An 11,601-nucleotide genomic window follows, 5' to 3' on the forward strand; every position below is an offset into this window, starting at 1 on the left:
CTGTTTTCTTTGCTGTGCTAACTAACATACAACTGTTTCATAGTCCTTGAGAGAAAACTTTTCTTATTATCTTTATTTAAGGTAGCTATCTGATTAACACAATATAATCTCTTCCCAAAAGAGTTCTACACTAACCATAATATAAGGAATATGAAACTTGACATATGTTTACTTCAAAACAAATAAAAGAACGAGTTTAATTACGTATTTTAATTTATTACTCTTAGTTGCTAACATTATAACACACATGTTGTTTCACTGAAGATGAAAACTTAACCGTGTTGGTGATCTCATCCCTCCTTACATCTAGTCGAGGAAGATGACCCCCACGGCCATCTCGGTGAATGGCGGACTCGCTATCCAAAGCACCATCAGATTATCAAACGTGTCTTTTCATGGGTGTTTTTTCCCTTACGATATAAAATGTCGGAGACGGCTCCCCACTGAATAAAAACTTCTTGAGATTTATTAGAATTTTTGCTTTGTCGTTTTCCTGGCTAAATAGTTTAGTTAACATAAGAACTAATCATGATGAGTGAAACAAAACATGTTCAAATGCAGATGAGCTGACCAGCCAAGTCATCTGTCTTGTCTTCTGGACAAAATGTCGTTATACGTTTTTTTCTTTCAAACTTACAGCAAATAAATACAGAACCATTTGAAATGAGTTTATTAGAAGTTTTTATTTATAGCTATGAAAAAATATATACATCTCTATGTACTTAATATAGAATGATACATATGTATGATGCATACGCAAATCTATATAGGATGATTGTTTTCAAACCTCACCCAAAGTGGAAGGTCCAGTCTCGCAATGTACACGTCTAATATTAAAAACTAATATCGGGACTCGCTATTTCCGATATTTATGAAAATAGTATTACAACAATCCAGGTTATCTCCCTTTCCTTTTGCTATCCAAGCAAGTCGTACAATGTACAATGTATTTGTACAATACAGAAGTCTTACGATAAAGATGACGTACCACAAGATAAGTTAAAAATACCGATCATATCATGAGATTTATTATTCCTATCTTGTGAAACGAAATATTCCGTGACAAAAAATTCTTACCATAGTGTTGATACCAACACGGACTTAGATGTATATCTAAATCAGTGGTAAAACAATGTGACCACGAGATTAACATATCGATATGATTTGTATCACAAAAAATCTTTAAAGTAGTTTTTGTACCACGATATTTTCCCCGTATCACATACATTTATGTCCTACAGAGAAATGTGTATGTTTGTACCACGATCTGCGCTCGACAACTGTTCTGTGCACAAGATTGATAGGATTTTGTATACCACGACATGAAACTTGCCACGATAACTTCTTGGCGAAAATATCCATTATTTCAGATATTGAAGAAATAAACGATGTAACATTGGTCAATAATTTAAAAAAAAAGACTGAACCTCCTCTATTACTGAGAATTTACAACATTTTGATGTTGTCATAAATAAGTACGTATGCACTGAGGAAAAAATGATGTGAATTTCAATTATTAACAGCTTTTTTAAATATGTTCATATATATACAGGATGTTCGATGAATCGACGTTGGATGAAAAGGGATTGGTGGAACTTTTTTTTTAATTGATACTTAACAAATTTTCACCACTCATCACAAATTCAAAACATTCAGGGTGCAGTATAAATATCTAATAACATATTACCAATATACAAATTTTACATACGCATTAATTTTTATTACACGGAAATAATTTCGACAACAAAATGATTAGATAAACGAGATTTCTACAATTGGCAAAACAATGTTTGCCCCTTTCATGACCATGAGTCGGCGTTTAGTTTTATTGTTCAACAAACGATCTTAGTCAAAACTATGATAACATATCATATTTAAAATATTTTAATATGAAATTAAAGCAAAACTTGTACAGGCAACGGAATAATGAAATAAAATCAGAAAAGACAAAATTTTGTAATAGATGCTAAAGGAATTAATAGTTTATTTGTTGTAATGGGGTAATGTTCCTATCTATAGCCTTATTTCACTTGACATGGCGCTCAAACGTGACCCTTTTTATAAACTTTATTTTTAAAAAATCTGTCCCCCTTCCTTCTCTCCATTGAAAGAAAAGATAAAATCTTACATAAATTGTATAAATTTTAAGTAAACGAAATTTGACGAATATATATATATATAGAGAGAGCAGTTCTTCAATTTGTATAGAATATATAACACTAGCGTTAGTAAGGTATTTACCGTTGATAATTTGATAATTATTATTATCACAAAGATACCTATATTTGTATTTTCAAATATCAATACATTATATTTTTTTACTTAATTGATACAATTGAAAAACCTTAAAGTAATCATTATATCTTTTTCACCATGCGGATTTCAATGTTCATGTCCATCAGTCCCAAATGCTATTTTTTTCAGAAACAAGTGTATCAGTACACAATTGTATTTGCATACTTACGTCATTCATTCAACATCTAAGACACATCTTTCAACATACAGTCAGAAATTATATTAAAATAAATTTATTATGATTACCCTCACATTCTGGTAATATTGTTTTTAATCAAACTTAACTTATCATTAATAATTTAATAACATCAAATATAAATGAAACGTAAATGTAATATCATTCAAGGGACGTAACTCCAGAGAGCTTGGATTGGAATAGTATTAAACATAAATGGAATGGTTGCTTAAACTTTTTCGAAGGGAGGTAAATCTAGATAGCTGGATTTGAATCAATTTTGATATAATTTAATAAAGTACTCAGAATAATTGTTATTGTCGCTACGGTTATCGACATGAAATTAAGTATAATTAAACAGATAGTTATGTAATCATTCAATATTACAGAAATTAAAAGAAATATTTAGACAATTCAGCTTGTTGTATTAACATAAGATATCCAAAGTTAGTCATAATGAACTGAAGCCACACAGATCCAAAGATTATAATTGACGGAGTAGTCCTTGTATTAGCTGATGGCTACCTCGGTGAATAACATACGGGAGGCCCGTCATATACTTTGTAGCACAGGAGGAAACACAATCCGTCCCGAGCGGAATGGGCCCATACACCTCTGAGTTTATATAGCCCGGTGCCGTAACAATTGTGTTATAGCAAGAAAATTAATGATCGAATTCATTTTACTTTTAAATAAATGATAAAAAAGGTAAAAATGAAAAAATTAATAAATAAAATAATTATCAAACATTAATTATATTTTCCACCGTTTGGGGTTTTCGGGGTCTTAAATTTTTTAATGATCTTTTTGTCCTGGTTCTCGATAAGACGCGTTACGAAAATTGACTTCTGAATTTACTTTTGTATATAGATACTTTTCCAAATAATTGTGTTAAAGTGAAATATTCATGAACTTTGATAAGTCCATGTGCTGATATATTTTGATTTGAATTCCTAGTGAGTTACAACCGGAAACGGATTAAACCCAGAATGTCACATTTCTGTTTTTTCTTCACCAGGGTCATCTGATACTTCCGGTGGCGGTGGGAGTGGAAATTCTTTTTCGTCTGCTGCTGAACTGTTCACGGAATCTAAATCGGACCCCTCAAGGTTATCGTTTGCTGGTTCGTTATTATCTGACGGTTCTTCTTCTTCCTGTTCCGGGTCTTTGTCGTCAGTTTGCGCTTGCGTAGAGAAATTTGAGGCTGTGTCATCGTTACTTGTCGGTTCTACTCGCAACCAAGATGGCGGTTCTACTGTGATGGAGTTAACGTCATCTTTACTGCCAGTCTCGGTCTCAGCTGGATTGTGTTTGAACGATAGGAGTCCAGTATTATTATCATTGTCAGTCGCTGATTTTCTGTGCGAAATGGAAATCAATTTTTTACAACAAAAAGATTTACAACAATTAATTTTTAATATAAGAAATTGGCTCCACTAATCAAATTCACACAAATATTATTTATAATCATATTTTGTGACGTTTAAACGGAAACGAGTCTAAAATCGGAAATTTTAACTGAACTTGGTTCATTGACTCATTGTTGGATAAACATCTTAAAGTAATGTTATACGAAAAGTAACACTGTTAAAACTTTTGAAAAAACAAAGAAACCTTTCATCTTCCAGGTCAATAGTCTCGAATTTTGTCCCGTAGTCCATCCCTTCCATCTGCAGAGTCATTGGTCCACCCCTGACGTTTCCGCCCGGACCACCATTCTCCTCCAGGTAATGTGAGCCAGATCTCCGCTTCCCGTGAAAGTAGAATATTACTATCCCCAACACGACACAAAGCAGTGCAGCAAATGTGATGATAAACAACGGTAAACCAATCCTTCCAAACGATGTCTCGGTGTCGACAACTAAAATTAATAAACAATAATAAACGTAGGTGAATGAGTGAACGAACGATCCAACCAACATACCAGCCAACAACCAACCACCCAGCCATCCACAACCAACCAACCAACTAACCAACCAACCAACCAACCAACCATCCAACTTACCAACCAACAAATCATCCACACCCAGCCAACCAACCAACAACCAACCACCCAACCATCCACAACCAACCAACAATTAACCAACCAATCATCCAGCCAACCAACCAACAACTAACCACCCAACCATCCACAACCAACCAACTAACCACCCAACCAACCAACCAACCAACTAACCAACCAACCAACCATCCAACATACCAACCAACAATTAACCAACCAATCATCCAGCCAACCAACCAACAACCAACCACCCAACCATCCACAACCAACCAACAATTAACCAACCAATCATCCAGCCAACCAACCAACAACAAACCAACCAACAACCAACCAATCAACCAACCAATCAACCAGTAATTTACGATCGATCAAACGAACGAACGAATAAATAAATTAGAAACGTGAAACGATGGCATGTGATGAAAATATTTCATAATAACCTTTTGACAAACCACCACTAACAGTGACCTTATCAAATACATATAGTTTACCCTTTTGAGGAAACCTACCATAGAAAGAAAACGAAAATAAGAGAGAACAACATAGTTTGTTCATTCAAAAACAGTTTTAGCATGCTTCGACAAATAATTTTAAACAAATATAAACCAAGAGAGGTATATTTCAATTGTTTTTAACTTTTTCTCCTTATTTAAAACGTTGACCAAGAATTATGGACCCTTTCATCAACGCCCAACGTCACATGACTATTTGCGTACGGAGGAAACACAATTATCACAACAAACGGGAGAGATATTGACACAGATTCCAGTTTAGTAGGTGGCGTTACCAGTCCATAAAGGCCTCTGATTTGATATTGATAAAAATGAACCTTTGTATAAAGACTAACTAATTCAAAATGCATAATCTTCAGATATGACGATGCATTCTTAAATATTACCTTTGTCTGTCGCCCCTTTTGTTTCTGTTGTGGTTTTCTTCATCGTTTGCGTTTGTTTAGTCGTCGTCATCGTTTGCGTTTGTTTAGTCGTCGTCATCGTTGTTTGTGTTGTTGTTGTCGAAGGTTTTAATGTTGGCGTAGGTGTTGTTATTGCTGCTGTAGGTGTTGTTGTCGTCGTAGATGTTGTTGTTGTCGTCGGAAGTGTTGTTGTTGGCATTGTCGTTGGTGCCAAAGTTGTTGAGCTGTTGGTTGGTGGAAGTGAGGTGGAACCACCGGTTGTGTCATTCGTCATTTGCCCCGTTGTTGTGCCATTTGTGGCAATCGTTTGTTGTGTGGATGTTTGCGGTGACGTCGTTGGTTCAGAAGAATTCATTTGGATGTCATATGTGGTATTCATCATGGCGTCTGTTGTTGAGGGTGAAGTCACCATAGTGTTGCCGGGTGTGCTTGTCGATGATGTAATATTGGCGTCATCTGTGGTCTGTCCTGTTGAACCCGTCAGCAATACGCCTTAAAGGAATGGAAAATATGACAGCACAAATAAGTATATTGTCAACGCATTTACGTTCGAATAAAAGGTGTCTAGTAACATCCATTAAAACAGAAATAGAACCATTCTGGCGGCATCGAACATACTCTTACCGGAATACTAAACCTGTTAACTATCAAATGTCAGTACATCACTTTTAAATTAACCATCATTGTTTGACAAAATATACAGCTTTGGTTGGTATTTTTCTCTCTCTCAAAATACAAATGAAAATATGAGGAATTATCAATCTCATTTTTAGATCAATAAGACGGGATGGGAGATAACTCTGTTTAACCATGCTATGGCTTCTCTCGAGCGCATGTAGTGTCATATATGTTCTTATGAAAATCAGTTTCAATTTCATTAACATTGAATGCTTGAATCAGAATTTAAGTATAAATTCTTGCAAATATCACTGATGCTTGCTGATACTGGAGTTATGTTTAAACACATGTACTGCCTGTTGTAATTGTATGATATATTTTGATTGATATATAGAATCACACGTATCAGTTATGCCTATGGTATAGAATACCAAAACACCGTTCCTAAGTAATACTTGTTTAAACATTACATCTCATCATTACTACAGCGGCTCCATTTTTGAGATCTTTGTGGAGATGTGTGGAGATGTATTGTAAATACTACCATTATCGGTAATTTTCTTCGTCAGAAAAAAAACTCATAAAATGGATGAAGGGGTCTGATTGAGGGACTTTTCCAATGACATTCCCACACTCATAAAGGGGGAGCGGTTCTAGATTAGAATAGTTCTCGACAGTATATATCAGGGCATCATCTTGAATCAAGCTTGTTTATAATGATAATTCTTTTAAATCTTCTTCCTTGGAGGATCTCACGGCGAACATTTTGATTGGATGTGACTAGGTTTGCGCTGCTTCTCTTGAGCACTTTTTAATTAGTCGGCAAATATACGTGACCTAAGGGACATAACTCGTACCAATCGCCTTGTTGCGGTCGAGAGATTCATCGATTGATCGTAATCCATGGAAGTTGGGGGATGATATCAGGTGAGATCATTCTAAGTCCATAGTGAGATTAACCCAAGTAAGATAAATGATATAAGATACTTTGATTGATAATTGATTAGACAGATTAATAAAAAAGTTCAACTTATTAATTGAAATAAACAATAGATGGCTAAATCAATTTATTGATTGAAAGAATATTCATTTATTTATTTGTTTACTTATTTATTGATATTTTCATGTAGTTTACCATATCATTGGAATAAGCTTGTTGGAACAAAATGAATCCGTTATGAATTTTAATTGATTGATTGATTGATTGATTAATTGATTGATTGATTAATTGATTGATTGATTGATTGATTGATTGATTGATTGATTGATTGATTGATTGATTAATTGATTAATTGATTGATTGAGTCGTAAAATAAACAAAAGTGTCGATAATGGGAATGTCAGGAAATCCTGTTTTTAGTGTTCACGGTTATCCTGTGAGATTTGGTGGTGCATAATGAACAATTAACACTATATCCGTAATAATAAGTAAAGATTAAATTTTATTGTATATTTTGCACAAGGACGTATAATATTATTACCATACGTCCCTGTTTTACAGTCAACACTTCCTGTTCAAATCGCGTCACTATACACAATGAAGCACGGAGTGGACATTTTTATCTTATATATATGGTTTACTTCCTGTATACTCAGTTTGTACAATGGATAACAAAGACATAAATTATCCACCTTGAACGCTACCGTCAGGACTTCTAAACAACAACACGTCGTTAGAGATATCAGAAGACATTACATTATAAAGATGAAAAACTTTATCGGGAAAACATGGAAGAAAATTATTCCTGGATTTTTTCTCAAATGTTTAAGAATTCTGAATAATTTATACTCCACCATAACATACGAATTTTTCGATTTTACTTATTAATTTCTACCACATGGTATTCAGTGCTTAAATACTTTAGAAAACAAAGATACATAATTCACACATCTGATTAGGGGGAGGGGTTGACATATGTTTTTTTTTTTTTTAATGTTTTTCATAAATTACATATCTCATGATACATGCCTGATAATTAAAATTAAATTAATCAAAAAGACAAAAGCGGTTGGGATCAAAGAAGTTCTTGGGGAGAAAAGAGTTCTTGACCCCAAAGAAAGTTGGCACGGATTCCCAGTCTCACTGTCTATATATACATGTATGAAGCTGTCGTTCTTATTTTCTTTATCACACTTCAGCACATTTGTGTGCCGAAAGAGGTCATCATCTACATTACAGAATTGTCTGGTACGTTACATTTATCTTGGTAGCAACAATGCAATTTGTATCAGAATAAACACTTATATAGCAACTGATTCTGTCAGACCTAAAAAGTTAAAAATAGTATCTGATACGTGCCAGTTTGTAAACTATTACAGCAAGTTAGACAGCTATTTTTGTAAACATGGAAACCAATATCATTAAGTAAACAAACATTACACAAAGGTTAATAATCCTCTCATTTTATGTAAGTGTGGGTATCTATGATAGTTACACAGGTTCCGGTCACATTTTATTTTACCACGGTTTGTTGCTATGATGTTGCAGTACCAAATCTATATAATCTATATCTGATAATAAACTGTTACCAATTCCTGTGTAATAATTAAGTAAATTCATTATATTTAATTTTTTGAGTTTTTAAAATTATGTTTCGAAGTATTGTTATAGAAATAAATAAATATATATAAATAAATAAAGATGTGAAGGAGCTTAGAAATTGAATTATGGTATATTTTTAATTTAACTATATGATTGATAAGAGGGAGGAAAACAAAGAAACAAACAAACAAAACAAAAGCAAAAACAAAAAAAGTACAAAAAATAAATAAATAAAACCACAAAAATGAAAAAAAAAACTATCAACGCCTTTGATTTCTCTCCCTTCTGATCGTCGCATACCTTTGGTTTAAACCTTTACTACAACAACCCCAAAACCCCCCTCCCCACCCCTCCTTCCCATCGCAACCTCAACTAGGTGTCCACACATACGTTTTTTAACAGTTGTCCAAAATTGCTCTTTCCCGAGGTAAGTACAGTGTAAATTACATACTGTTTATGTCGTTACTCTTGTAAGTACCGTGTTACATAAGATAGTGTAAAAATGTGTTTCTAGCGTGTAACCGAAATATTTACTGTGTGACACGCTTTTTTCGTGTGTCTCGTGTCACTGCCGTGTTATATAAGACGGTGTAAAATGTGTTTCTAGCGTGTAACCGGAATATCTACCGCGTTACACGCTTTTTTCGTGTATCTAGTGTCACTGCCGTGTTATATAAGACAGTGTAAAATGTGTTTCTAGCGTGTAACCGAAATATCTACCGTGTAACACGCTTTTTTCATGTTTCTCGTGCAACTACCATGCTATTTGTGTCGAGACCATATAGCATTCGTCACAATGGTGTAAACTATTTATTTACCGTGTTACCGATTTATTTACCGTGTTTCATGCTGTTTTTCGCGTTCCTATCACATTATTTAAGTAAACATCGCGTAGCCACAGTAACCGGTGTAACTATCGTGTAATATATTACATGTAGCTACTTTGTTTTACGTAAAGTTAACAAGAAATGTGTTCAACACAAATACTGTGCAAGATATGTAACTACTGTGTAATATGTGTAACTAGTAACTGACGTGTAGCGTGACTCGTTTACACGTGTAACTAGTAACTGACGTGTAGTGTGACTTGTTTACACGTGTAACTACAGAGGAACATCTGTAACACGTGCATTACTCATCTATTATATATAGTTTTACATGTGTAACTGAAGTGTAATGTGAGAAGTGCCGTATTACTTCAGTGTCATATCTAGTGTGATATCTTATCACTTATGTCTGTCGTCTTCACTCTGGGGATGTTTGAAGGTATGACATTTTAAAATGTTACATACGCTAGAACTTGCTTTTCTAAGGCAAGTTGCAACTTAATATCATAGAATGCAAAGTACTGATTCCGTATGCGATATCTATTTAGGAGCCTACTATCCCCATTGCATGATCGTGAGAGGTGTCTTTACTAGGGATTTTAACTTTTAATTTCTTTCCTAAATCTAAAAATCTTCCTCCTTCTAATATCGCTTTTGACACTTCCTCCCTTTTGACCTCTAGCTGGGCATTCGGCCCTGTAAGGGCTTCAGGTCCCAAACCCTAGTTAAGACATACGAGTGTGTCGTATAACGTGACTTGGTGAGGTGTACTACTGCGGCCCTTCGGTAGTAAATGCATTTGTTCATCAGATGAAAGCTTGCATAAACTTATCACAGCCTCCCGAAAACACACGCGCACAATGCGTGCAATTTTCTAGTTTACCTGGGGAGGTCGTCTTAGATGACAATAGCTGTTGACTGGACGTTAAACAATATAGAAACACATCAACCTGGCGACGTAAATGTATAACATGATGTCCTGTTTGCAGTAAATTTGTTTTCCTAACTTCATCTTAACACTAAAGGCCCCTAGGTTGTAAGGAGTCACTTAGATTAGAACAATGACTGTTGTAGAGAACAACAGACGCCAGCGAGGGAGATAAAAGTGTGCACCACTCCACCTAGATGTATAAACAAAATGTACGGTATGCAATGTACTTTTCTTCATAAAACCGGTTAGAATCAGGAAGAAGATATAAAAATATCATATTGTTCAGGTTAGAAAATGTCGACTATTATCTCACCTGTAAACCTGCACAAGTATGGTTTCACATGCATTCTAGTGCCCGCTGTATATATCTAAATATATTTGTTTGAAAAGAAACTGCATTGGAGTTTGAAGTTACATTCATATTTTTTTTTTTTTTTTTTTAGATAATTTTTAATGAGGTGAATTAATTAAACTTTAAATATATATGTTCTTAAAAGTATGCAATAGGCTATACATCTGTCAAAAATGTTTCAGAATTAAATACTTTTTTAATCATACAAGTGCAGATCGCGTCAGCTAATTAATATACTGCGTTAAATACAAAAAGGATAATACTTTTAATGATACTTACATGTGAAACATAAAAGGAAAGCAACATTTCTTATCTCTGTAGACTTTTCCATCTTCGCACTTTGTCTATATTTAAAACACGTCTTCATCATTTCTTCATCTTTTGTGTGATAGATCTCTCAGTCGGCCTTAAACGTTCGCCATTTTGAATGCCGTCATTTGGTGTCGCACATGTACACCGCTGTCTGGAGGAAGAATTATTCAAAACCGGAAACTGCCCACATGTGTCATTTGAGAGGCTAGGTCGGAAGGATTGTATAGCTAAAAGTGGACGTGTATGAGAATATATCATCAGGGCATTTTCACAAAAACCTATATTAACTAAAGATTGTGTGTCGTTTCAGGAAGTTTCATTCGTGTGAATGCTTTGTTGTGACAAATATGTAGACTTACACACATATATATATTCTTATCCAAACAAAATTGTGAATGAGGACCACAGTATAATTTTACAGGAAAATGCCGATGGAAATATGTCCTGATTCTTTGTTCATCGCTCGAAATTAATTGTAATTTTTTAATTGCATTTTTATAAAAGACGTTTATTTTTAAACAAATCCAATTCCCTGGCCCGAGTTTTGAAAAAAACATTTCCGCAGTACAGAAATTTTGGTCAAGAGAGATAATTCAAACCGGAAGTAGTAATTTGTATTGTTAAAAATGCT

General features: G+C 34.3%; 1 protein-coding gene across 1 annotated transcript; it reads right to left on the minus strand.

Annotated features, from left to right (window-relative positions):
- Positions 1 to 664: 664 nt before the first annotated feature.
- LOC132562425 (uncharacterized) lies at positions 665 to 11,086 on the minus strand. The gene is made up of 4 exons (XM_060227167.1): positions 10,938 to 11,086; positions 5,371 to 5,880; positions 4,085 to 4,331; positions 665 to 3,829 (listed from the first exon to the last, which is right to left on the minus strand). Exons 1-4 carry the CDS (start codon positions 11,026 to 11,028, stop codon positions 3,463 to 3,465), a joined length of 1,215 nt encoding a protein of 404 aa, XP_060083150.1. The 5' UTR covers positions 11,029 to 11,086; the 3' UTR covers positions 665 to 3,462.
- Positions 11,087 to 11,601: the final 515 nt, after the last annotated feature.

This window comes from Ylistrum balloti, unplaced genomic scaffold, assembly GCF_031769215.1.
Source record: "Ylistrum balloti isolate Yb309-2 unplaced genomic scaffold, AGI_CSIRO_Ybal_v1 Utg371412, whole genome shotgun sequence".
NCBI classification, from domain to species: Eukaryota; Metazoa; Mollusca; class Bivalvia; order Pectinida; family Pectinidae; genus Ylistrum; species Ylistrum balloti.